At 43.7% G+C, this 27,143-nt stretch overlaps 1 protein-coding gene across 2 annotated transcripts; it reads right to left on the bottom strand.

Annotated features, from left to right (window-relative positions):
- Positions 1-19,506: 19,506 nt before the first annotated feature.
- Positions 19,507-25,333, bottom strand: LOC117545537. 2 transcript variants are annotated; one of them, XM_034215355.1, is made up of 12 exons: positions 24,808-25,332; positions 23,795-23,865; positions 23,482-23,591; positions 23,078-23,209; positions 22,833-22,972; positions 22,426-22,516; positions 22,033-22,198; positions 21,840-21,948; positions 21,234-21,312; positions 20,979-21,120; positions 20,745-20,872; positions 19,507-20,379 (listed from the first exon to the last, which is right to left on the bottom strand). In XM_034215355.1, exons 2-12 carry the CDS (start codon positions 23,859-23,861, stop codon positions 20,065-20,067), a joined length of 1,479 nt encoding a protein of 492 aa, XP_034071246.1. In that variant the 5' UTR covers positions 23,862-23,865; positions 24,808-25,332; the 3' UTR covers positions 19,507-20,064. The 2 variants fall into 2 exon arrangements, with proteins under 2 accessions (XP_034071246.1, XP_034071245.1); XM_034215354.1 differs by having other exon boundaries at positions 23,795-25,333.
- Positions 25,334-27,143: the final 1,810 nt, after the last annotated feature.

The raw sequence follows: 27,143 nt of genomic DNA, 5'->3' as shown, positions 1-27,143 counted from the left end.
CAAGGGTCACATATTTGCTCTTGTCATTTGTAACTACGCCACCAGATATCCAGATGTCTATCCACTGCCTTCCATTCAGGTCAAGCATATAGTGCAGTGTTTAGTAGAGCTATTCTCTAGAGTTGGCATCCTTAAAGAGATCTTAACAGATCAAGGTACAAACTTTATGTCCCATCTGATGAAGTCACTGTACTCACAACTTGGTGTTAAAGGGATCAGAACAACTCCATTCCACCCTGAAACTGATGGTCTTGTAGAACGTTTTAATGGTACACTGAAACAAATGTTGAGAAGATGTATTGATGATACTGACAAATATTGGGATAAATGGTTGCCTTTCCTTTTGTTTCCATACAGAGAAGTGCCACAGGCTTCAACTGGTTCCTCCCCTTTTGAGTTGTTATATGGCAGACAGGTCAGAGGCCCTTTGGATGTGCTGAAGGAGAACTGGGTGGCTGGTGAGGCAACGGCAACAACAACCAACAGCATCTTATCCTACATTCTGCAGATGAGAGACAAACTGGAAAGTTACAGAGAAACGGTCAAAGAACACATGCATGAAGCTCAACATAAGCAGAAGGTGTGGTAGGACAAACGTGCTCGTAAAAGAGAGCTGAAAGCTAGCCAGAAAGTCTTGATACTGCTCCCTACGGGGCTAAGTGAGTTATTAGCCAAGTGACAAGGCCCTTATACAGTAACCCAAAAGGCAGGCCCTGTGACCTATGAAATTCTCTGTCCTGATAAAAGAAAGTGCAAACAGTTGTTGCATGTAAACCTTTTAAAAGAATATCATGACAGGAAAAACCAGAAGGCAGGTGGAGAACATGTTCTGATGATCCAAGATGTCCAGCTGGAAGAAGATGATGCGTTGGAAGCCGAGGAGGCTGACATGGTGCCGTACAGAGAGAAATGTAAACCCCAGGCCCCTCCGGAGGGAGCATCGTTTGGATCAGTGGCATCAACTGGGTGAGCTTAAACAATCTTTCCCAGCATTATTCTCAGAAAAACCTGGACGCACTGATGTGATAAAGCATAACATTGTACTGAAGGACACTAAACCTGTTTGTCTGAAGCCTTATAGAATTCCTGAAAGAATGATGGAACCACTGAGGAAGGAGGTAGAGTTGATGTTGGACATGGGAGTCATTGAACCATCTAGAAGTGAGTGGTCAAATCCTATAGTGCTTGTTCCTAAGAAAAACACCACTGAACCTCAGTTCTGCTCGGACATGAGGAAGCTGAACAGCGTTTCCTGTTTTGATTCACCCTATGCCATGTATTGACGAGCTACTGGAGAAGTTGGGGAAAGCTAAGTACATCACAGCTTAAAGGCCCTGACACACCTACCCGATTTTGGGAGTCAGAGGCCGTCAGAGGCAGTCGGGCATTCGCGGCGCCCTACTCAGGTTGGTGTGTCCCGCACCGTCGTTGCTTTACGGCACATTTTCACACCTCCCGCGGCCGATTCAACAAAGAAAGTTGGCCAAAGAAATCACTCTGATTGGCTGTTGCCTCTTTTGAATGACGAATACACACTACCGCTGCCTGCTGGTAAGGACAGTTATTGCCACTCGTCGACTGAAGTCTTTGCGGTGTGTTCGTAGGCAGGCGACATAGCGGACGTAAAAGTCGGGACGCCTTCGTTACGCGTTCTTTGGTCTCAGGTTGGTGTGTAGCGGCCTTTAGACCTCTGTAAAGGTTACTGGCAAGTGCCTCTTGAACCAGCCTGCAAAGAATATACAGCTTTTCAGATTCCAGGAATGGGTTTGTTTCATTACCCTGTACTACCCTTTGGTCTTCATGGAGCGCCTGCAACCTTTCAAAGATGAATGGACATTGTTCTTAATGATTGCACCAGGTTTGCAGCAGCCTACCTAGATGATGTGGTAATCTACAGTGAATCCTGGGAAGAACATCTGCAGCATCTTAAAGCTGTTTTGGGCAAGATACAGGAAGCCGGGCTAACCCTGAATGCCAACAAGTGTTCCTGGGCTCAAGAGGAGGTGAAATACCTTGGATACCTGGTTGGACGTGGGCAAATACGACCACAAATTGAGAAGATAAAGGCCATACAGGTAATACCCAGACCCCAGACAAAGAAACAAGTGAGGTATGTTTTAGGCCTGGTGGGGTGGTACAGAAGGTTTGTTCCCCACTTTGCTACATTAGCTACCCCACTTACATATCTAACAAAAAAATCTCCCACTAAAGTTGTGTGGAATGATGAGTGTGAAAATGCCTTCCAGGCATTAAAGAGGCAGATCTGTCAAGCTCCTGTGTGGCAGATCCCGGACTTCACAAAACAATTTATTGTGCAAGTTGATGCCTCTGGTGTTGGACTAGGAGCAGTGCTAGCCCAAGGAGAGCCTGGCGAAGAGAAGCCTGTACTTTTCCTGAGTAAGAAACTGTTTGACCGGGAAAAAGTACTCTACTGTGGAAAAAGAGGGACTGGCTATAAAGTGGGCTATAGATTCATTGAAGTATTACCTTCTTGGAAGAGAGTTTGTGTTGCAGACAGACATCAGACCTTTGACGTGGATGCAATCTAAGTAGCATCAGACTGCAAGGATTCTACGTTGGTGCCTAGCCCTCCAGCCATACCAGTTCACCTACAATATTGTCCCGGTAAGAATAACCTTATAGCTGACTATCTTTCTCGTTTGCCTGACCTGTGCAAGCCAGAGGGGGAGGAGGTGTGAAATGTGAGGAAGCGCAAACACTCCTTCACTAACATTTTGGCTTAACTATTTGTTTGTTAAGAAAGGCAGTACATGTTTCTTCAGAGTTGTCTTTGTTTCAGTTAAAGTTATAAAAACTGTACATAGACAAATTAATAAAATGCATCTAAATTAATTTGTCAGTCTTTAAAACACACAATCACAAAGTAATCACCATTTCCTTGGTTCAGACCTGGAAGCCATCTTGTGCCAGTGCTCAAAGGGGGAACACACCTCCAAAGTACTCCTTATATGTGCCGTATGAGTAGGCGGAGTCTTGGATGTGATTGGAAATGTGTGATTTTATGAGTGTCAATTAGTTGAAACAATTCTCCGTTTTAAGCAGATCTTGTTGTTTTTGAAGCTACAATATTTATGTTGATGCAATTATGAATGTACTTAAGCAGGGGCGGATCTACGGGGGGGCAAGGGGGGGAAGCTGCCCCCCCCACTGTAGAGCCTTGCCCCCCCAGCTGCCCCCCTAACTTTTGTTTCCCTAAAACTGTACTAAAACAAACCTAGACTATTTCCACAAGCTTCTCAAGCAACAAAACAAGCATTACATTAGTTAAAAGTGAATCATTTTAAATATCATTTTAGGCCCGTTAAAAACGCAGCTACGGCCCTGCATTAAACTGCGGAGCGGCGTTCACACAGCCCGCGGCTCACACCGCTGCAGAGAGGGAGCGAGCTGTCCCAGCACCTATGGATCAGCTTCCCCTTGGAGCATTTCCCTTTCCACTAGTTTTGTTTTTACTAAGGACGAGAGCTTGAAACTAAATATTAATAAAACGCTTTAGTTTGAATCGATAGCGTTTAACAGACGGGCGCTGTTTGGGGCGTTACGTTACAAAATACTACGCAGACAGCGTTAGCTGGGAGATCGATCACTTTGCTAAACTACGCGGTAGCCTACTATTAAATCCACGTAAACTACACATCACAGCCATGAGGCCAGATCAATGAAACCAGGATACATCCTTTACCGTAAAAACTGGATTCAAACACAGCTGCCTGTGTGCGCTTGATCAATACTTTCTGATGTTATATTTATGATATGCTACATATTAGCTAGGCTACATGGCCCTAACGTGTAAAGTTATACAATCATTTGTACCAGTGCTTTTCACAAGTAGACTCTTGCAGGCCAGAGTATAGGAGTGATTCAACAACAACAAAAAGACATATGAGAAGTGATCAGGACGAACAGAAAGAGGAAAAGGAAAAGAGAGATGAAGAGACCAGGAGGGTCAGAGCAGGAGGAAGAGGAGGAGATGAAGAGACCAGGAGGGTCAGAGCAGGAGGACGAGGAGGAGATGAAGAGACCAGGAGGGTCAGAGCAGGAGGAAGAGGAGGAGATGAAGAGACCAGGAGGGTCAGAGCAGGAGGAAGAGGAGGAGATGAAGACATTAGTGAAGAAGAAGAAATATATGTGAGGAATAAAGATGAAGTATCAGAAAGAGGACCAGAGGCAGGGATCAGGAGGCAGATGAAACTCCAGCTGGACCACATGGTATGTTCTTATTCTCCTTACATATTCCATTACAGCAGCACAATCTAGCAGCTGTTAGTATTGACAAATATTGATTGAAATGTGTTGCTGCACAGGTCACCTGTAGCTCTCTGAAGAGATGGGTGATGTCATTTGTGTACTTAATTATAATTAAGTACTTACAGTATGCAGAATTCTGAGTATTCTCTGAATCGGGTGCCTTTTGGGTCTTTATATCTTTGAAAAATGAAACCAAAATGTTTGGTCATAACATCTGGTAGTGGACTACTTACATTTTCCCACCTCAGGCACAACATATAAATAATTACTAGGAATTTCCTTGAAAAAATGTAACAGGGTTGAAGTTTTTGACAAAAAGTAGGCATGAGACCTTGTTTAGCTAAGATATGGCACCACATGGAAGTCAAGGACATTACAAAATTGTAATATTTTGCAAAACTATTATTATTTTTGTAATAAACAATTATTTACTATTATTAATTCATATAACAGAGTTGAAATGTTGAGCTTGTCAATCTTAATCTGAAAATACAAAAACTGAAATATAGGTAAGAGAATAAACTGACATTTTTGTGATGTAATTCCCTCAATGCAGATCACACATGGACTGATCCATTATTTTAATAGGAGGGTAAATGGTATGGCGTGACGGGGTTGAAACAAACTGAGGGACAATATTGCAATTTCATAGATAATTCAAGTATTTTTTTCAGAATTGATTTTTGATCAGTTAAAGTTGACAAGCATATGATTATATTAGCAGCAACATTTTGGGATAATTGGCCATTTTGATTTGTTTAATATTAAATTAATATGTAATAATGCTTAGTGAGGACATGCAAATATGTCTGTCTAAGACAACCAATTTTTGTGTCTGTCTAAAACAAAATATATATTTAATTTTACATTGTAATGCAAAACAACCTGTTCCATTAATTCATTGCTTTAAAATACATTTTGTAGTTTCCTTTCATTTAAAATGGTTGAGGTAAGCTTGGGGGACTCAAAGGGCACCCGATTGTTTGTCTGAACACCTTGTTTCTCTTGTGCATTAAGAACACTTGTGTTAGGGCATGAATTAACAATAAATAGGTTATATACAGTGTAAAATACCACATACTGTCTGCCCTCCTATGCGACCCTGGCATGACCTCTTGCCTCCCCTTTGCCCCCCCATGTAAAATGTTCTAGAACCGCCACTGACTTAAGCCTTTAGGGTTAAGTGAATGTAACCCTCGCTCCACGTATTGTTTTTTCACCTGCACCTCACATTGTAACAATAAGGTTTCTGTTTATTGTAAATAGGCTCTCAAGTTACCAAATCTACAAAATAGATATTTGTGAAAATGTAAAAAATGTGGAGGCTGCACTGTTGACAGTTCTGACATGGTTGTGGTCAGAAACAATGTTGGTGGCCAGGCTAATGTTATTATGGTAAAGAGTTTCTCAAGGGATTGACTTTAAATCTTGGAGCTGACTTTCATTCGGCGAAGCAGTTCTCACAAACACTGGCATAATAGCCCTGAGAAAAGACTTAAAGGTCCCATGTCATGCTTTTCCGGTTATTACCCGTCCCCTTATGTTATGTAACTTTTTCTGCATGTAAACGGTCTGCAGAGTCAAACACCCTCATTATAGTCACTCCCAACCCGTCACATGTTGACGGTCGGTCAGAGCCCCTCCCCGTCACTCTATTACGCACAGGGTACCCCTTGAGAGTCAGTTTTCAATGGGCAGGGCATCCCATAGACCTTCATAGACCTCCCATAGCGTTGATAATAGACGCCATGAGAACGCTCCCCGGAAAAAATGCTCTACCCCGACGGTCGGTTGTTATTGTCAATATTAATATAATATATATATATATTTTTTAATAGTCACACTCGATTTCGCCAATTTTCTTGTTGCCCCAGCTGGTTGACACCTCTTTTAGCAGAAACAAAGGCTACATTAATGTATTAAATCGATGTTAATCCATGTGTGTGGTTGTGGAATTAATGGACGTGACGTGCCAGGCAACGCAATAATTTACAAACTCTTCAACTACAACCCTAATTATGTTTAAAAAAACATTATAGAAGGCCTCACTGTGAAGCTGACAAGTGAGCGGCCCGACCAAGTAAGGAGACAGAGGCAGAACGTCTTGATACAACCCGGTGTGGGTATTTATTCATCTTTGGTACATGGTTGACCACATCAAATCCCCCAATGACTGTCTCCCACACTATTCTCTCCCAAATGAGTCCAACATGCCACCCTTTATTGCCCCACCCATTGGACCGTACCATCCAAAAGGGGTGGCATGTGCAGAGATGGTCCGCTCAGATAAGGACCGTAGTTATTCACAATAAACATTTAGTGGAGAATGACAAACATCCTTTACTTACATTATATTTAATCACTGTATGAAAAGAAAACCCGTTATAAACTAACAAGCCAAATGTACATGATAACAAATCACCCCTGCCTCCAACCTGCTCCTTTAACCCCATCCGGAACGATAAAAAGGATCGGCTGTTTCCCCGGGGACCCTTTACGATGACGGACCTTGGGACCGGAGACGGGAGAGCAGGCGGAGGTGAGTGTTATGATGTTTACTAGTGATGGCAAGATGAAGCCTTAGGAAGCTTTGAAGCTTTCCAGCCAATTGGTTCGCAAAAGGGTTCATCTCATGAGGCTTCATCATGGGCTTCATTTGAACATAAACCCCCTGTTGGTCAAAGTGTGTATAACAGGCATGTCATGTACCATGTACATGTCAAAATTCTTCCCAAAGGTCAAGGAATACCATGATCATAACACCAGAGGGAGCTCCACAAATCATGTGAAACCCAGATTTGGCACAAAAAAGGGGGAATACACGTTTCGCAATTATGCCACATCAAGGTGGAACGCTCTTCCCACAACTGTAAAGGAAAGTAAAACTATACTTACCTTCAAAACCTCTCTTAAAGAGCACCTTCGGGGGAGAGCATTGCAAAACTGGCCCCGGTAATGGTACAAATCTCAACCTGTCGTTCAATGGACAGCTTCCCCCCCCCCCCCCCCATCTATGTATATACTCGCATTTTAGACTCTGTTACTAACTGTATATCTGTAGACTTGGTATGTCTTAAATGTCCGGTTAGGATGTATTAGAACGAAATCTAAAATGAAAATTGTAAATAAGCAATCTGTATGTAAAAAACCACCTGTATGTAAATTGTAAATAAGCCATCTGTATGTCAAATATGTCTTATATGTCTTAAATGACATGATGAATTGGAAATGGGGGACCCTGATGTAAACAAGACGAAAGTCTTTCTCTGGTCTGCATCCCCTTAACAATTGTATGTTTTGAGCTGTACTGTACTGTACCCAATATACAAGCTGTTAATAAACTTTTCAATCAATCAATCAATCAACAGTGTGCTCTTTCTCATACCGAGTTCCCAATGAGTAACGCCTTAGAATAACTCTAAACAACCAACATTAATATTATCATATCATATTTTCATGTTAACAATATTGTTTTTATTCCAGTTGAATGATTGTGATTGAAAAGCCTAAGGAATACAACCAAAGAATACATTTATTAACTAGGCTACATTATCTCATTTAGCTGTAGCTTTTATAAACAACAAAAAATACGTATTGTTCAGTTGTTGAACCAGGGACCCTGCGGTCATGAGTCAACTGCTTTCCAGCTGAGCCACAGCACACACACTGAATCTCCCTGACAACACTGGACCATATTTATTCCTGTATTTATTCATGTTTCTATTCCTACATTTATTTATGCTTGTATCTATTTATACTTATGACATGTTCTGACCTCTATATAAGTGAGGGTCTGCGCTCTCTTAATTCCATCGTGTCACCGGGCCCGGGTACAGGAGGGGTAATATGGTTCTTATTATACATCCATGGCATGGGGAATATGAGCGCTGTGGTTCAACCATGGATGTATAATAAGAACTGGATACAGCGTGGGAGGCGGGGCCTCATTCATTCCTATGAGAGCTGCTCATTAGCGCATGATGATAAAATGGCCCAACTTTTGAGAGAGTGAAACGTCACAGATTACCCAGCATGCCTGAGAAGTACCCGTACGTGCACTCATAGAGCATGCGCAACTTTAACCAAAATGCTCGTTCACATCAAGCACGTCAATTTGCGTACACGTAATAGCACCGTGCGTTCATGACAGCATGGTAATGGATTGTTGTTATCATGGATTTGATATGAACGAGGCGGCAGTTAGCAGCTAGCTAGTAATGATGCTAATGTACACATCAATCGTTATGTACTTATATTACGCTGTAACAGGATCTAGTGATATCCAACAGAGCTTCATTTAGCATGAAATTATTATTGCACTGTATATATATATATGTATATACAGTGCAATAAGCTTCTTAGTGCAATACGAAGCTACAGGGACGTTAATAATGTCGGTAATATTAACTTTATTTAATACAACATTTACGGTACAAGATTTAATCATACAGCCCATGTATGATAATGAATTACAGCAAACATGTGCAATATATCCATTATTACAGCTCCGTGGGATGGCAGTAAGACGATATGGATCCGTTCTTATTCATGGGTAAAGATAAACGCAACTCACATTGGTTTCTCATACCAGTGTGCATCTGGACCCGGTGACGACATTACCTATTGACGCAGCAACCACTGTAAGTTATATTCTTGTTTAATTAGACTTCTCTGTTTCATTTATTCGACTCTGTATAAATTGTTATTGTAGCTTTAACGGCTAAATCGCGTTTGAGAGATTTTAAATCTCAGATCTGCTCAGGCGAAACCTGCTTTACAGGTCTCAGCACTCAAGCCTGCATTAATATAGGCACGGCCAGTCTATTGATAGCGTGAAGTACAACCGCGTGACTCAGTCATTTTATACCTTAAAAAGCATTTAAATACCGCATTTTAAAATCTGATGAACTCAGTGTGCATCTGGACCCGGTGACGACATTACCTATTGACGCAGCAACCACTGTAAGTTATATTCTTGTTTAATTAGACTTCTCCGTTTCATTTATTCGACTCTGTATAAATTGTTATTGTAGCTTTAACGGCTAAATCGCGTTTGAGAGATTTTAAATCTCAGATCTGCTCAGGCGAAACCTGCTTTACAGGTCTCAGCACTCAAGCCTGCATTAATATAGGCACGGCCAGTCTATTGTCGCCCATCAGCTGTAGATAGTTAACTAATTAGAGGGCCGTGGCCCTACAGCTGTGTGAACTGAGCAATCAGGCGTCCATTTTTGGGTAGCTCTTTCCTGGAGCGTCAGCTTCAGCGTCAGACAGCCGAAGACTGACAAAGACATTGGAGTCCTGCGGGAGTAAGACTGACAAAGACATTGGAGTCCTGCGGGAGTCACGAGGGAGGCAAAGAGGAGGCAAATCCTACTCTGATTGAGCTGGTGTCTTATTTATCTTTTCTTTAGTTTTCTAGCCCCTCATGCTATAAACATGTGTATTTTCTCCATTCCTGTTCATGTGTCTTCTCGCAATTATCACTGGCCCCGTGTATCTCCTAATCGATATAACCGGCCTGCTCTCGTCTATCCCACGTGCTCCACTGAGATCCAACATCTAGTTTCTGGTGGCCTGTGGAATTGCCAGTCAGCTGTTCCCAAGGCTGACTTCATCTCTGGCTACGCCTCCCTGCAGTCTCTGGATTTCCTTGCTCTCACTGAGACCTGGATTACTCCATCCAACACATCCACCCCAGCAGCTCTCTCCACTGCATATTCCTTCTCCCATACACCCAGACCCACTGGCAGAGGAGGTGGCACTGGTCTCCTGCTCTCTCCCAAATGGAGCTTTTCCCTCTTCAAGCTACCTAACTTCACTCCTTCCACCTTTGAATTCCATGCCGTCACAGTAACCCATCCTATACAGTTAACCATTGTTGTTCTCTACCGTCCACCAGGCGCCTTGGGGGACTTCTTGGAGGAATTAGATAACCTCCTCTCACTCATCCCTGAAACTGGCCCTCCCGCTGTACTTCTCGGAGACTTCAACCTCCAGACGGGGAAGATAGACGAACTAACATCTCTGTTAACCGCCTTTGCTTTCTCACTGTCTCCGTCCCCACCGACTCATAAAGCTGGCAATGTCCTTGATCTCATATTCTCAAGGAACTGCTCTACTTCTAACCTCTCTGTAAACCCGCTCCACACATCCGATCACTTCTTCATTTAATTCTCTCTATCCCTTTCCAAACATAACAAACTAATCTCTTCCCATCCTGCACTTGTCCGCCGTAACCTTCGCTCCCTCTCCCCCTCTACCTTTGCCTCGTCGGTGCTCTCAGCCCTCCCTTCCTCTGATTCGTTCCATCTCCTGCCTCCAAACTCTGCTGCAGAAACTCTCCTCTCTACTCTCTCATCCATTCTGGACTCGCTCTGTCCTCTCACATCTCGGCAGGCTCGTCAGTCCCCTCCTGCTCCCTGGCTAAATGATGCACTGCGTGCTAATAGAACCGTCCTTAGGGCAGCAGAGCGGAAATGGTGGAAATCCAAACACCGTGACGACCTCCTAACCTATCAAGCTCTCCTCTCCTCTTTCTCTGCTTCGATCTCTCAGGCAAAAAGCACTATCTTTCAAGATAAGATCCAATCTTCCTATTCCAATCCTAAAAAACTATTTTCCATCTTCTCCACCCTCTTGGACCCTCCAAAAGCTCCTCCCCCCTCCTCACTTCTGTCAAGCGACTTTGTTACCCACTTTGAAAAAAAGGTTGATGATATTCGCTCTTCCTTTTCTGACTCACCTTTACTCACCGCTGGGTCACCAGACCCTCCTTTCACCAACACACTTACCTCCTTTTCCCCTCTCTCTCCAAGTGAGGTTCTTACCCTCATTCTCTCTGCCCGCCCTACCACCTGTCCTCTGGACCCTATCCCTTCAAACCTCCTTCAGACTATCGCTCCTGATATTCTACCGTTTCTCACCCATTTCATCAACACTTCTCTAACTTCTGGTCACTTTCCAAACAGTCTCAAGGAGGCAAGAGTAAACCCTCTCCTAAAGAAACCCACTCTCAACCTGTCTGATGTTATAAACTACAGGCCTGTCTCTCTCCTCCCATTCCTGTCTAAATCACTTGAACGCGCTGTCTTTAAACAACTCTCCTGTTATCTCCATGAGAACAACCTTCTGGATCCGCACCAGTCTGGTTTCAAGGCAGGTCACTCCACAGAAACTGCTCTCATTGCTGTCACGGAGGAACTGCACACTGCCAAAACTGCATCCCTCTCCTCTGTCATCATCCTATTGGACCTGTCTGCCGCATTCGACACGGTGAATCATCAGATCCTCCTTCGCACTCTCCAAAAACTTGGAGTTTCAGGCTCTGCACTTTCTCTCCTCACCTCATACCTGAAAGACCGTACCTACAGGGTGACTTGGAGAGGGTCTGAGTCCGACCCTTGTCAATTAACTACGGGGGTCTCTCAGGGCTCTGTTCTTGGTCCCCTCCTCTTCTCCGTGTACACAAACTCGCTCGGATCAGTCATTAGCCCGCATGGTTTTTCTTACCACTGCTACGCTGATGACACCCAATTAATTCTGTCCTTTCCCCGCTCAGAGACCCAGGTTGTTGCACGCATCTCTGCTTGTCTAGCTGACATCTCTCAGTGGATGTCTGCTCACCACCTCAAGCTCAACCTTGACAAGACTGAGCTGCTCTTCCTCCCGGGAAAAGATTGTCCCACTCTTGACCTAACAATCAACATCGGCACCTCAGTTGTTTCCCCCGACTCAGACTGCAAGGAATCTGGGTGTGACCCTAGATAACAACCTGTCCTTCACTGCAAACATCGCTGCTACAACCCGTTGCTGCAGATACACGCTTTACAACATCAGGAAGATACGTCCCCAGCTGACTCAGAAAGCGACTCAGGTTCTGGTCCAGGCTCTCGTCATCTCACGCCTAGACTACTGCAACTCCCTCCTGGCTGGTCTACCTGCATGTGCCATCCGACCTCTGCAGCTCATCCAGAATGCAGCGGCTCGTCTGGTCTTCAACCTTCCTAAATTCTCCCACACCACTCCGCTCCTCTGCTCCCTTCACTGGCTTCCGGTAACTGCTAGAATCCACTTCAAGACTCTGGTACTTGCTTACCATGCTGCGAATGGATCTGGCCCTTCCTACATCCAGGACATGGTTAAACCGTACACCCCAGTGCGTGCACTACGCTCTGCATCAGCCAAACGACTCGTTGCGCCCTCGCTGCGAGGGGGACCCAAGTTCCCATCGGCGAAAACATGTGGGTTTGCTGTCCTGGCTCCAAGATGGTGGAATGAGCTCCCCATTGACATCAGGACGGCAGATAGCTTGCACATCTTCCGGCGCAAACTGAAAACTCATCTCTTTCGACTCCACTTCGAGCATTAGAACTATTAACGAAGCACTTTTATACTAATAAAGGACTGGCTTACCTAAAGCCAGTTGAGTAGCACTTGAAATGTTTGGCTCTATGAAACCTGATGTACTTATATGATTCTGTTTTCTTCAAGGTTGTGTCTTCCTGGTCGAATGTACTTATTGTAAGTCGCTTTGGATAAAAGCGTCAGCTAAATGCAATGTAATGTAATGTCATACACAGTGTTGGGACTAACGCATTACAAGTAACGCGTTACTGTAACGCCGTTATTTTTGGCAGTAACTAGTACTCTAACGCATTACTTTTTAAATTCAGTAACTCAGTTACCGTTACTACATGGTGCGTTACTCCGTTACTGCGTTAGTTTTTTTATATAGTCAACAGCCAGGCGAACAGAGATGAGAACTGTACTTAAGTACAGTACTTGAGTAAATGTACTTTGATACTTCCTGTGTCACATGCGGAGACGCGCTGTGGGCGTGTTTGTGTTGTTTACTAACAAGATTATCATGGCGGCGGCGGAGCTCAAGTCTAGTTTCTCCACCTGGAGATATTATCACTATTTCACTTTTGTCGAGCACAAAGAAAAGAACGTTTTAGTTAAATGTAAGTTGTGTCTTGGCGGGTCAAAGATCCTATCTACTGCCCAAACCAGTAATTCAAATATCTTAAAACATCTGCAAAAACAACATGCTGGGACGAAGCTAGTAGCTAAGACCACAGAGACTCAGCCGACGCCACTCCACCTCCACCTAAGCAACAGCGGCTGAATTTTAACCAAAGGACTGTTATCCAGGGAAAAGTCGATAAAGCCATTGCACGGTATGTTGTAGAACACATGCAGGCTATTGCTACAGTGGAGTCACCCGCTTTCAGGGAGCTAGTTAGCATGATAGCATGTCCGGGCGGCACACGGCATATGGGACGGAAAACTTTTTCCAACTACCTGGAGAAAGAATATACAAAAATGGAAAGCCAGCTAATATCGATGCAATCCAGATTGCATATAATGCATGTCAAGTTGATCAACAGATTGTATTATTCTCCAATGCAATAACAGTACTGAAATGAAGGCTATAAGGGCATTAATGGGAGCCCTTTTTTCAAGTAACGAAAACGTTACTTTTCACAGTAACGCATTACTTTTGGGTGTAAGTAACTAGTAAAGTAACTGAGTTACTTTTGACATGAAGTAACTTGTAATGGTAACTAGTTACTGGTTTTCAGTAACTAGCACAACACTGCTCATACAGCATCTCTGTAAACTACGTGTATTCACTGAATTTCACTCTCTGCCTTTAACGGCTCGTTGTAGCTCCAATAGCTCCAGCCCCACCCTCCCTGGGAGCACAGTGTGCTCTGATCGGTCGGGACACGTAACATGAACGTGCCGGGCGGCGCGGTCCCGTGGGTTAGATGCACGTTCATAATGCAGAGGGAAATAACTCTCAGAATAACGTTATTAGCTAATTTTTACAACTTGAGGAACGAATGTTTTTAATAAGGGCTATACAAGTGTTCATACTGGGTAGTTTATTTAGTTTAAAAAAAATTATCCAACGAGTTACAGACCACTCTTTCCCCATGTAAGTCAATGGGAAAAAGTGTTTCCGGGCCTGGCAACCAAACGGAAGTGTAGTACCGCCGTTTGGCCAGCACGAATATTTTCATCTGAGTCCGGCTCACTTCCTGGGGGCTTGGGTTCAACCGATCTGAATCGCTTCCTGAAGCAGTCACGTGGTATCGACAGGCAGCGAGGCTTCGTTTGTCATCGATGACGTCACTGGCCCAAAACGATACAAGCCGCGATACATGCTTCACAAAAAGCTTCGGGGATTACTCGACACACCCTCCGAAGCCTCGGTGCAATACGTAACATCACTAATGTTTACTGTTATAGGAGTAACTTGTACCATTAATGCACCTTATATCATGACCTTTACACCCTAAACATATTCTTTGCACCTAATCTCAACCGCTGTCAATCTACCCAAACCAACACTTTTGGCGCTCTCGCTATAACTCCCCTTTCTTTCCAGGTGGAGCCGAGAGCCCGACCAGCGTCTGCCAGACGACATCACAATTTAATACGGTTGAATCACTTAATACACACTACATCAATAAATAGTATACAATGTGCAAATAGGCAATGTTTAACTGTACTGTGCAAATCCCGCTAATAAAGTGCAAACTGTTCACTAAAGTGCTGAGTGACATTTGTCCTGTGCAAACCCACATGTGCAAGATTACCCGGCCCGAAGCCGTCAGTCCATAGTGACGAAGTTACCTTCTTCACACTCACAAAATACTTTAATGTAAATGTAAATTTAAATGTGAAGGGATGTGTGTAATGTGGTGATTGACATTATTCACCCACGGACCTATGGGTTGGGGTATTGTTCCGCCCGGACATTTTAGTTAACCGGACTTCCTGTTGTGAAATCCGAAAACATTTTTTAAAAATAAAATAATACTTTATTCCGAGTTCGCTTGCTTTTCTCTTTGGAGGTCATCACATAACGGCATTGTAATACACGGTTCGGCTGCATTACATATAGATTCAAAGTGAAACGGCAGGATTGAGGCTGTGTGTTCATGATTTAATAAATGCCCACACCGGGTTGTATTTTTGGACGTTCTGCCTCTGCCTCCTTGCTTAGTCGGGCCGCTCAATTGTCAGCTTCACAATTGGTGTCAGAAGTGGGATTGACCAAGTGAGGAGGTGAGAGTGATGGAGGAACTGAGGCAGATGAGGTCACTCCTGCAGCTTCAGGCAGCCGGTGAGCAGCAGTTCGCACGGGAATCCAGAATAAGAGAGGAACGGAGACTCCGGAGGCAAGACGGCCGATTTGCTAAAGGCTCGACAGGCACTAACTCTGCTGCTGGGGCATCAAAGATCCTAGCGGAGAACCGGAAATTCATGCGGGAGCAGAAAGAGGAGATGCGCTTAGTGGAGGAAGCTCGTCTGATACGCCTGGAGGAGGAGAAGAAACTGGCAGAGGAGAAGTTCCGTCAGGAGAGAGAACGTCAGCTGCTGGAGGAGCTGGAGAGACGGAAACGGCGACAGGCAGAGCTCGCGGCCCAGAAGGCCAGAAAGAAGGAAGAAGAATTGCAACGGGAGGAGCTGGTAAAAATCCTGGAGGGGAATAACCGCAAGCTCAAGAGGGAACTTGAGCGAGCGGCCGCTAAGAAGCTGGAGACGGTGAACAGCAGCCAGCGTCACCTGCAGCGCAGCACGAAGGAGAAGGAGGAGCGCGACAGGGAGCTCATCAGCATGACGCAGCAGATGGCCACGCTGATGCAACTACAGCGGTCCCGGGCGGATCCCGCTCCGCGGGAGAGGCCGCAGTCCCGGCTCTCTGAGAAGAGCGGAGAGATCCAGAACCTCAGGATGAATTATATGAAACGTCTCTGGAAACACCGGGCGGAGTGGAGACACATGGAGGAGGGCAAAATGGCCAAAACGGTTAAGACACTGTGCTTCCTGGGGAGAGGGGTAAGGATATGTGACGAAGATAACTTTGTCACTATGGACTGACGGCTTCAGGCCTTGTATATTGCACATGTGTTTTTTATTTTGAAAAGTGTTCCCCCTCCCGTTCTTTCTGTTACTCCTGATTATGTTCACCTGGTGCCCTGTGTTGTCTCCTCCCCCCCACAACTTTGTCTAATTCAGGGGTGGGGAACCTCCGGCCCCCGGGCCGTATACGGCCCGCGAGACAATTTGATACGGCCCTCGAGGTAACTCACGCAGTGCTTGAATTGGAATGAAAAAGGTGCCAGTACTCTAAAATCAGCAACTTTTTCAAGTCAATTTTATATATATAGCCCACAAACAAGAATTTGGCTACTATAATGCTGGTGGGTTTGTCTCTTTACTACTGTATATTTTAGAAAGGTTCACTGTACTTAACATTTTTTATGATAGGCAGCGGATATGGCTAAAGCTCTGTAAGGTCAATATTAACTGAAAATATAGCAATCAAAGTCTAGATCTTCTGCTGAAGACACATGAAGCAGAGACCTTTCAGGTGAGAGCCCCTCTGGTGGTGTTCAACATTAATGACAAGGAAACAAAGCTCTGGTCAGAAGCATTTTTTATAAAAAGCTTTAACAAAATTAAGTATTTCTGTACATTTTGAATGCAATCTAACTTTCCAACTCAGAAAACGAAAAACGAAAAAGTGCCAAAAGTCTTCTCACATGGCTGAGCTGCTTTGCAATATACTTCACCACTGAAGAATACAAATATGTATAAAGTAAACTATGATGCAATCTAACTTTCCAACTCAGAAAAATGATAAAGAGCATGAACAAAGAACATGTAAAAACAAATGCAAAATTTGCACAATCTAAAATGAGAAACTGTAACTGCAAGTAACAAAGTCTGAGCCATGGTAAAGAGTTACATTGAACACCAAGCTGATCAGATAACTCCCTGGTTGGTCTGAAGTCCTTCTATCTCCAGGATCTGTACAAATCGGCACATTATGCCAAAAGTCTTCTCACTGGGTGAGCTGCTTTGCAATATACTTCACATTGTTAGAAAAGGCTCCAGAAGGCCTTGGGGACATCAGTATCAGGGGCTGGAGCTGGACAGGCTCTTTCATCAGCACTTCTCCTTCCCTTTGCCAGCCAGGACCTCACATACTGTTCCGGATTGAACTGTCCTAGTGATGGTCCATTACATTTAATGAAAACCAGGCTGGACAGTCGGCTGACAGAGAGAGCATTCCTTTTTGCAGTAAGGATATCGTTCATGCAGCTGAATGCCCGCTCACACTCACTAGTGGAGACAGTGATGGTTCGGACTGCTTTCAGTAGAGGCTCCATGGCAGCAGGTGTACGGGATGCCCTGGTTTCCTTGTATTCGCGAAAGCCCTGAACAGTCTCTCTTCTGTCCACTTTCAGCACTTCGCACAAACGTAGCACCTCTACGTCCCCATACTGTACGTCTAACTCCTCTTCAGGCCAACTTCCAGGATGGATAACTTTCATGTCCTGGATTAGCTGATTGTCCCGGGCCTCCCGGCCATGTAATGGGATTTCTCTTGTGCTGACATGAGAGGAGGTTGTGGAAGTCATTCTGTGTCTCAGATTCTCTACCATTAGGGTTGGGAACCGAAACTCGGTTCCAGATGAGAACCGATAAGAAAATGCCGGGTACCGGGTACCCGTACAAAATACACCTTTTCGGTTCTGCTTAACGGTTCCTAAACGCGGTAGACCCTGTATTCCAGCGGGTCCGTCTGTACCGCGGCGACCCGGTGGAATACAGGGCGGACCTGGAGAATCACAGAACGGCCGGTCATCAGCGGGCCGTTGACGGCCGGCTCGGTACACTGATGGCCGGCACCGCCCTTAATTTTTTTAAACGGCATCATGTAAGTTGCGCTGACAGGCGACAGAGGTCCACAGTTGCCCCGCAGCGAGGCTCCCCGCCCTCCCGTAGACAGTTCACGAGCTCAGTCACTTCATAACACCAAAGATGGGTCGCGGTAAACGCTCTGAAGTGAGGCTCCACTACACTAAAAAATAAAAAGACAATTGGGCACAGTGTTAATAGCTTGCCACAGGCATAGCTCAGTTAAAATAAAGCACAGCTATTGTGCAATACATTTGTATTGCATGTATATTTTTTATTTGTAACAATTTCAGTTAAAGCTGAAAAGAATAAAGATATTTTTGTTATCTAAACGTTTGACCTCTTTCTTTTACAATTTTGGAATCGAAACGGGGAATCGATAAGAACCGGAATTGATAAGCAGAACCGGAATCGGAATCGATAAATTTCAAACGATACCCATCCCTATCTACCATACTGCGGAAAAACTGACCTGCATGAATCTGTACAAGCCTGCCATTCTCACGCAGGGCAACACCCTTGAAGGACTTCTCAGCTAGAGCTGTATGAACTGTAGTCATGTGTGGGCCAGGCATGGTGACCATGGATTCAACAACTCGTATTTCTCGAGTTAAGAGCCTATCTGCTGTAGGCAGTGTCATCTCTCTTTTTTGGAGTTGCCGAGAGAGGTCGCTGAGCTCTGTGAGCGCATCGTACATCAGTCCCAGATTGCTGACAAACGTTGCAGATGTGAGCACATCATCCAGGCCCTTGTACTTTGCTCTGTCTCTGGAATCCCTGCTCGTGTCGTTTGCAGCATTTGTGAAGTGATCATGAAGCACTCGGTAGTTTTCCCAGACTGCTCTGACGCTCCTTTCACTTGAAGCCACCCAGCGGATGGACAAAACACGCCCTATCACCAGGAGACGCTGTCCGACTGCTTGCGCACACTGCGCTAACTGCCTCTGATTTTTGGGGGAGGCATGGAACAAGGAATAGAGTTTGTCAAAAAAGATCTGGAAATGATTGAGCCCTGAGACCTCCTTGACCACATCCCCAACTGCCAGCTCTAGACGATGATTGGAGCAGTGCCACACAAACAGGCTTGGGAATTTACTACACAACTGGGTAGCAACGCCTGCACACTAAAAAATGCTGGGTTAAAAACAACCCAATTTGGGTCGTTTTTTAACCCAACGCCAGGATCAATATTGGACCAACCCAGCAGTAGTTAATTTGACCCAACGAAATGGGTTGCGTATTTTAACCCAGCAGATGGGTTATACATTTAATCCAAATGCTGGGTCAAATTAATTACAGCCCTGGGTTAATTCTACCATGAATTGGGTTAAATATTACACCCAAATGCTGGGTCATAATAGCTGCGATGGGTTAATTCTACAAGTTATTATCGTCATGTTTTTAATGCAATACCCATGTCTCTTAAACATTTAAATTACAAACCCTTTTAAAATGCATCCTATATTTGGTCATGCAAATAATATAATATGCAATAAACGTTTTTAAACAATGTTGGAATCTTAGAAAAATATTCATTTTATTGTTATAACAATTGACAGTTCAATAAAGTGCAAACATATTCAGTTCACAATAAAGTGCAAAACTTTCTTTAAACAAAACTTAACATTTATGCATGTACAGTACAGCCTGTAAACAACACACATTAGCAGATCTACAAGCTCTGGTTTGAGAACCACTAATAGCAACATACGTTTTTTCAGAAATGACTGGTTCATATACTGGCTATGTAAACGTTACAAAGAAAATCCTCCAACATGATCACAACAATGTACTGCTCCTTTAGGTGATCCGAACTACAGGAAACTAAGATGTGCAAATAAACATTTTAACAATTTATGCTTCCACCATTTAGCTCTTTTTTTAGCACACAACTTGCTCATAAAATACTTTGAGCATTAGGTAGTATTTTGAACATAACACACACACACTTCACAAATCCAGCAATATTTAATTTAACCAGATAGAACCCTACTCTGAGCCAAGCAGCAGAAGAGAGAGAATAGAACAGGAGGACCAGCAGAAGAAAATAAAAGGATCAAGACCACAAGTCTACTTGCAAGCAAGTATTGCTGCACGCAAGGACGTAGCAGGTTTTGACTCCTCTCCTCCCTTGATTTCGTACACTGCATTTTGGAGGAATTTCCATACAGCTTCACACTGCTTTGTGTAGTCGATGTCAAAGATATAGAATACCTTGAAACAGACATCTACTGCCTGAAGCAATGTGTTTTGTTCCAACGCCTCCCCATCAAGAATAACGAACGCCTGAGAGGTGTGCCAAATATCGTTTCCCAGGGACAGGACATATGGGTAAGGTCTTGACACCTTCGCCTCATGGAGGTACTCCACCAAGTTTGTTCCAACCTGAGAAAGAAATAAAGAACAAAAGACAAGATAAATTAAACAAAGTAAAAGATTGTGCAAAAGCAAAGAGTAAGCAAGATTTGGCAGTGGCTGATACAATGCATATTCAGAAACAATGTTTTGAATTATTCTTGAGCCCAGGAATAACAGGCAGTCAGGCACATTCTTAACCACTTAAACTGGACCTGGGTTGGCTCTGTACTTTAGACCACTGTTTTCCATCTTCACCAAATCTCTTCGCCAAAAATAGCCGATCTAGCTGCCATGTTTGGCTAATGTCCCCGCCACCCCCCCCAAGAATATGGATGCTGGGTTCAAGTGATTAAAAGAATAACATTTCCCTTTAGATATGCAGAGGGACTTACAGGCTTATGATCAATGAAGGCCAACTTAGACTCCTCGATAGTGTACCGGAACACTTTTCGGCCAACCCTGTAGACAGTTGGTGGAAGCAGTGTTGGTAACTGGCTCAGAGCAAGTTCCCCCAAACAATCTGTAGGAAGACAATTTTATAGGTATCAATATGTGGCATGGCATATCTGTGAATTGGTCATTTAGTAGCAAAATAAAGTCTGCTGTACAATATAACAATGTATTACCGGGTGTTAATCCATCAAGCGACGAGATAAGTTTCCCTTCCCGTCTCGCCAGGTGCAGGATCTTGTCTTTAAACAAAGGTAGCCAGGTTTCGAAGAGCTTAGGCGCAGCCTCTCCATGTAGGATCTGAAAGTCCTGTGCAATCTAAATGAAAAATTGAAAAAGAAAATTCAATGTGGCAGCTGACATACTGATAAAAGATTGTTATAAACAATGCATCCACATCATATGTAAACATATACTCCTTCCTAACTTACCATGCCTGGAGTGAATAGATGTGGGAACTCTTGGCGGATCCCTTGAATGTCCCACCCGTTTTCCCTTAAAGACTTGGCCCTGTTTGATAGTTTGCAGAAAGTACAGCAGTACAAGAATGTTAAAAGGATATCACAAAAAGCCCTGAGGGCAGTTGCAGACAGGTGCTCTTGTATGGCAGTTTTGGAGGGTAAGGAGTTGCACTTTCTTGATGGCTGGTGGTAGGGTGTTCCACATTTTGGTAGCATAATAGTAAAATGCATTCATCCCCATGTTTGTGCCGATTATGGGGGGGGGGGGGGAGAGAGTAATGGAGCTCCCACTGGTGTTGTGCCCTTTTATTTTGACAGGTACATGGCACTGGTCCCTTGAAAACCAGGCCCATTGCAAGTTGCTGTACTCTGTCCTCCCCTGAGCCATCCCACTATAGCATCATAATGAGCAGGGGTTAGGTCATAGGTGTGAGAGGTCTAGTAGTAGTTTGTTTTGAGAAGTCTGTAGTTCAGATTTGAATGACTTGAGGTGCTACAGTACCATGAGGTGCATGCATAGGCAAAATGACATTGAATGAGTGCTGCAGCTAGTGTCCTCAGTGCATTCCTACTGACCTGTACACTGCTGTATCCTGCATGTATTGCTCCACCTGGTTGAGGGGCTGCGAATTGTGTTTCAGCCATTCTTTACACTGTATGGCTCTTTCTTCCGATATGGTACATTCTATAAAAGTACACATAAGGATATTAACAATCTCAAATTATATGTCTGTATTGCTTAAACAAATTATTCAGTTCCAACGATTACCTGGTATGAATGTCCTACGAGTGCCAGCTTCACTACTTTGTGGTGGTGTCTGCTGCGTGCTCTGTGACCTGGCCGGTTTTCTCATCCTCTTTCTGACGTTCCGAAGCCTCTCTTCGAGGAATCCAGTGGCTGGGCGGCGGTTCCGTCCTGGGGTGAACCAGTATCCCTGTCAAGAAATGAAAGTCTTTGGTGAATAGAGATGAGGCACATTTTGATAGCGTGGCGACAACATGTGGCTGAGCCATCTAGAACAGGGTTTGTCTGTATGTCTGTCTGACAACACCGGGCATCAAACAGCACAGAAGTCCAGTACTCTGGTGCTGGGAGATGAGTTATATTGTGTTCAACTGACTGTTTTAGCATCAATTCCTCAATAAAATGTTAATTACTTACGAAGCCACTGCTTGAGTCCGACTCGTCCTTCAAGGAGGGAAACCCATGAATCAAAGCTGCAGCCAAGGCCTTTTTTGTCTCACTGGTAGGACTGCAAACACAGAAAAACTAAATTACCAGCAGAGTCAAATTAGATCTTAAGTATTTCTAAAACATGTGTTGCACCCCAGTATAATGGCTGTAGCATATTCTGCAGCTAATAGGCATCCTAATAAATTAAAAACACTACTGAACGTGTGTTTTGGTACATGTGTTGTGCATGTTTATGTTGGTGGTCTAGGTAAATGTCAGACTTGAAAGTAGTGTCCCGTCTTATTCTTTTCCCCTGAAAGAAGATTCATATACCTTTTTCAAACTAACATAACATTCACTAAAAACAAGAAAAAAAACCCACTATTTTTAATTACCTCTCTCCAAACTTCTCCATGAGGTGAGACACCAAAATACGGACAAGGCACTTTCTTTGCGAAGGGATGATCACATCCTCATCAAGGCTCCCCAGGATCAGCTTGCCTTCAGTTGAGCCTGTGAGAATCTGGCGGATATCCTGAGAAAATTGCAAGAAGGGACAACATCACAGATATCGTTTATTACTCTTTAGTGTTGATTAAAGAAAAAAAGTGAAACCCAAGTCTTAAAAAGTGGAGCTTACAAATTGTGGAATTATATGTAGTGTTTGAGGTATCATCGCTGGTACGACAGGTGCCGTTTGGTCCTCCATGGAGGGTGGAGTTGTGGCAGTTGGTTGGACATCAGGACTTGTAGGTGGCACAGCAGGTTCAATCTAAACAGAATCCAGGTTAATGTAACAAACAGTGACAGCCACCTAGAATTGCCGGATGAGCATCAGTAATGTAAATCAGTGTACCACACCAGCGGACTCAGAAGACTGCACACAGTATGCATGGTGTGAGAGATATGCACCACGCCAAAGTTTTGATAAATTCAGAGACCTGTGTAAAGTATGGTTTATATTGACCCCTAAGCAGAAATGAATATGCGTGTGTGGGGGAGGGGTGTAGCCTCTCACATCTGCAGTGATCTAACTATACTTACAAGTCCTCTACATTTTTTGAGGAACTTAAGCCTGGGGCCAGCTTTTGGAATCAATTGGCTGATGGTCCCCTCGTCTAAAAGAAGAAAACTCTCCTCGTCAATTCCCTCTTCTGAAAAACAAAAAACAAGGACATCTATTTAAACCATGGAGAACAGCAAAAAATAAGAGGCTAATTACATGGAAGCTATTGGAATAAAAATGCATTTTCAGTAACATAAAATACAATGCAGTCAATGCCATTTCAAATAATTCCTTTACCTAGCTATACAGACCATCTGCTTGCTGTGAACGTAAAAAAAAACATGTTCTTACCTTTAAATCTATCAATAACGTCTGTCAACTGCCACTGTGTCAACGTGTCACACACAACATCGTCCATTGATCTGAGACAAAAAACACATAAAGAGCTTAATTAAAACAAAACATAAAATGTACATTTGCATGACTTCAACCTCACTTCTGGGGCTAATTTATTCAGTTGATGAGGCTACTAAAACTGACAAATGTCTGCTTCTCCTATTTATTTATTTGTATTACCTGTTGTATTTAGCACACATGAGCCCCACTTACTATGGTTATTAGCATTGTATTTTATCTGCAGACTTATGGTTATATCAAAGCCTTTATTTTTATATAGAGTGATACACTTTTGTGACTGCTAGAAACAGGTCAACCCACAATAGAGCAAGATTAGTTAACCAACTACGGACAGCAGCCACAGGAACTTTTGCAGTCACAAATTGCTGTGAAAAATTGAGAGACCAATGAAAGTTAAGTTACAGAGAACCTGCTTTTTTTTACACCAAACCTTATCAGTCCCCTTATCAGACAGAGAGTGCGACTACCGACACTGGCAGAGCGGCATCCGTCACGTAACATTAACTGCAGAGCGAAAACCACAGTGGCAGTCAGCTCCGCATGGCAGCTAGCTCCGCATGGCAGCTAGCTTGGCAGCTAATGTACGTGACGCAGACGAATAACGGCGCAACATTCCTTTGTAAAAGGGGCTGATATTACTGACATATATAAGCGCCTGGGGTAGCACACTTTCCGTTTAACTTTCCCAGGGTAATGCTACCGTCCTTTAGTTTTCAATCCTGATATCCTATATTTGAACCATCTCCCTAACTGGCAGTTACACAGACTAGCTAGTTAACGACGTTAGCTTTAGCATGTTTGTCGGCTCATTCGGCTTTTTAAGTGAGATAAAAAATAACACTAAATAACAAATTAACTATCAACGTTACCACAATATCGCTCATGGACTAGCAGTTGATGACATTTATTAACAGCTTCACAGTTAGATGACAATGTGTTCTGCTTACCTCCTCCAACTTTCGCCAACGGTCTTTATTGTCTCAATGATCCTCTCTCGCGATGATGATGGTTAAGTTTACGGTTATGCCCAAATATCGCGAGTGCACACAGGATGCAGGGGAAACCCTTTCCCGCCAGATCGCGGTCAAAATCAAACCATGGCAGAGTTCTCTTAATACATCCATGGAAGTGTCCAAGAGCAGTCAATAATGTAGCATGCCTTATTGTTCAAGCCATGTTTGTTGTTTCACATCTTTACAACCGTGAACATTTAAAAGTAGATTGATTTTTGTCTCTGTTTACATTAGTTGGTATCATAGACTGTGGTTGGTATCCAGTTTATTGGTGGTTATACCGCCACCTTCTGCTCTGGAGTGGGAATCAGATATACCCTAATCCCTTTGTCTCAGTTTATCTCAACATGAATGAATCTAATACATGTGAAATGGTTGCGATTCATGCAAACCAATACCCAATACCATAGGCGGCGCCGGCGCGTGAGGCTCAGGTTTGGAAAGGCTTAATCACTTTTTTTTACCTGACGCTGCCCGCCTCCGGCATCTATAGAAAAGAGATCAACTCAGTGTGCAGAGTTTAAATCTCTCAAGTCATATTACAGGATAAAGGAAATACAGTTTAAACTGCCGTATGCAGAGAAGACGCCGACGTGTCGCACTTATCATTCATATTACATCATCAATCAGATCATCGATCATATAATATTATAATATATCATATATTTCCTTATCTGAGTCAGCTTCTCCAGCCATATCTGGCCGTGCAACACTTACAGTGTCACATACTGTATGCAGAAGTATTATTTTAAGCAATACATTATGTTCACGAAACACTCGAGTCAAATGTAATTAAAGTCAGATCTGGTGAGAGAAACCCTGGCTTGATTTACCGAGTTGATAACCAGCGTCGTAGGACCGCTTAGCGAGATCTCGTTTGTTTGTTTGTTACTCAAACATATCCAGGGTATGTTGAACTGGCTTCGTAGTACAGGGCTAGCGGGTGGCTAGCAGCGCTAATGTCAAAGACACAGACATTATACATTAGCCTATATTTGTATTTTACCAGGATGCAGTGACACAAATATTTGGGAAGGCTTAGCCTTCCCTAGCCGCTACGGCACCCGCCGCCCCTGCCCTATACCATATAAATAACCCAGAATGAGTTAAACATTTCATAACCAAATGGTTGGGTAGACAAAAATATTTTGACCCAGTACTTGGGTTGCACAAAAATAACCCAATACCATATTAATAACCCAGAATGGGTTAAACATTTCATAACCCCATGGTTGGGTAGATGAAATAACCCACTGTTTTTTAGAGTGTGTTCTCTTCCCTAGCATGACTGAAGCCCCATCACATGCAAAAGAAACGAAACACTGACCTAAAAAGTCCTCGTTAAAATCTCTTCCAAGACACTCCATTAACGCCTTTGTGATGTCATCAGCCGTTGTTCCATCCAACTCGATCAGCTCCCAAAAAAACGTTTTGGGCTCAGCATCAGCTAATGCTGAGCGTAGACACACAACAAGCACCGTTTTACCACTAATAGTGGTAGATTCATCGACCAAAACACAGTTTTCTTTGGTTTTCTGTAATGTCTTTTGCCATTTTTTTCTTCAGCTCATGAGCTATGTGGTCGATGATTTCGCCACAGGTTTTATTGGAGTGCAAAACCCTGCCCACGTTCAGCCCATTCAGTTTCTGTACATTCAAATCAATTGGCATGTCTGTGAATGGCCGGCTATGTTTGCCAATTTTATATGCCGTTCGAAAAACTCTGATAGTGGTGTCTAATTCAGATGTATGCATAGACTGCACTTGATGTTGAATAGTTTCACGTGAAGCAGATGTAAGGATGTCAGCAGCTTTTACATGGGCTTGTGATTATTTATGTTCTTTGATTTTTTTTCTCAGGCTAGCTTGTTGTTTGCCCTTGTCAACACCGAAATGAGACACTGCACACTCACCCCATTCAGTTGACAGTTTCAGTCCTTGTCCAGTGTGTATTCCCAAAGATTTGACATCTCTGCATATCCGACATCCTAGCTTCTTATCTTTAAGAAGGAGCCATGCATTGGTCTTGCAAAAATATTGCACCTGGTCCGTTGTCCAGCAGTCAGGTGCATCGCTTTGCCCGGTGTTGGCAGTTGCGCCAGCAGCAGCTAACGTTAGAGGCTCTGGAGGAGGCGGCGGAGCTAGTGCTAATGCTAATGCACTAGAACTTGGAGCAGGAGGATCAACCAAAGAAAGCTCCCTATCAGACACAATTTCCAACACAGGCACAGCATTCTCTGTATTTGAAGTTTCTTCCGGTGACAACCGCT

Source organism: Gymnodraco acuticeps, unplaced genomic scaffold (assembly GCF_902827175.1).
Source record: "Gymnodraco acuticeps unplaced genomic scaffold, fGymAcu1.1, whole genome shotgun sequence".
Taxonomy (NCBI): domain Eukaryota; kingdom Metazoa; phylum Chordata; class Actinopteri; order Perciformes; family Bathydraconidae; genus Gymnodraco; species Gymnodraco acuticeps.
The sequence above is the reverse complement of the archived record's forward strand: the minus strand, read 5'-3'. Positions and strand labels throughout refer to the sequence as shown.

Excerpts from the sequence above, each read along its gene's own strand:
- LOC117545537 (XM_034215354.1), bottom strand. The coding sequence starts at position 23,861 with ATGGACGATGTTGTGTGTGACACGTTGACACAGTGGCAGTTGACAGAC. Across the intron at positions 22,517-22,832 it reads ATGGAGAAGTTTGGAGAGAG|TCCTACCAGTGAGACAAAAA; the intron begins GTAATTAAAAAT and ends CTGTGTTTGCAG. Across the intron at positions 22,199-22,425 it reads CGGACTCAAGCAGTGGCTTC|GGATACTGGTTCACCCCAGG; the intron begins GTAAGTAATTAA and ends ATTTCTTGACAG.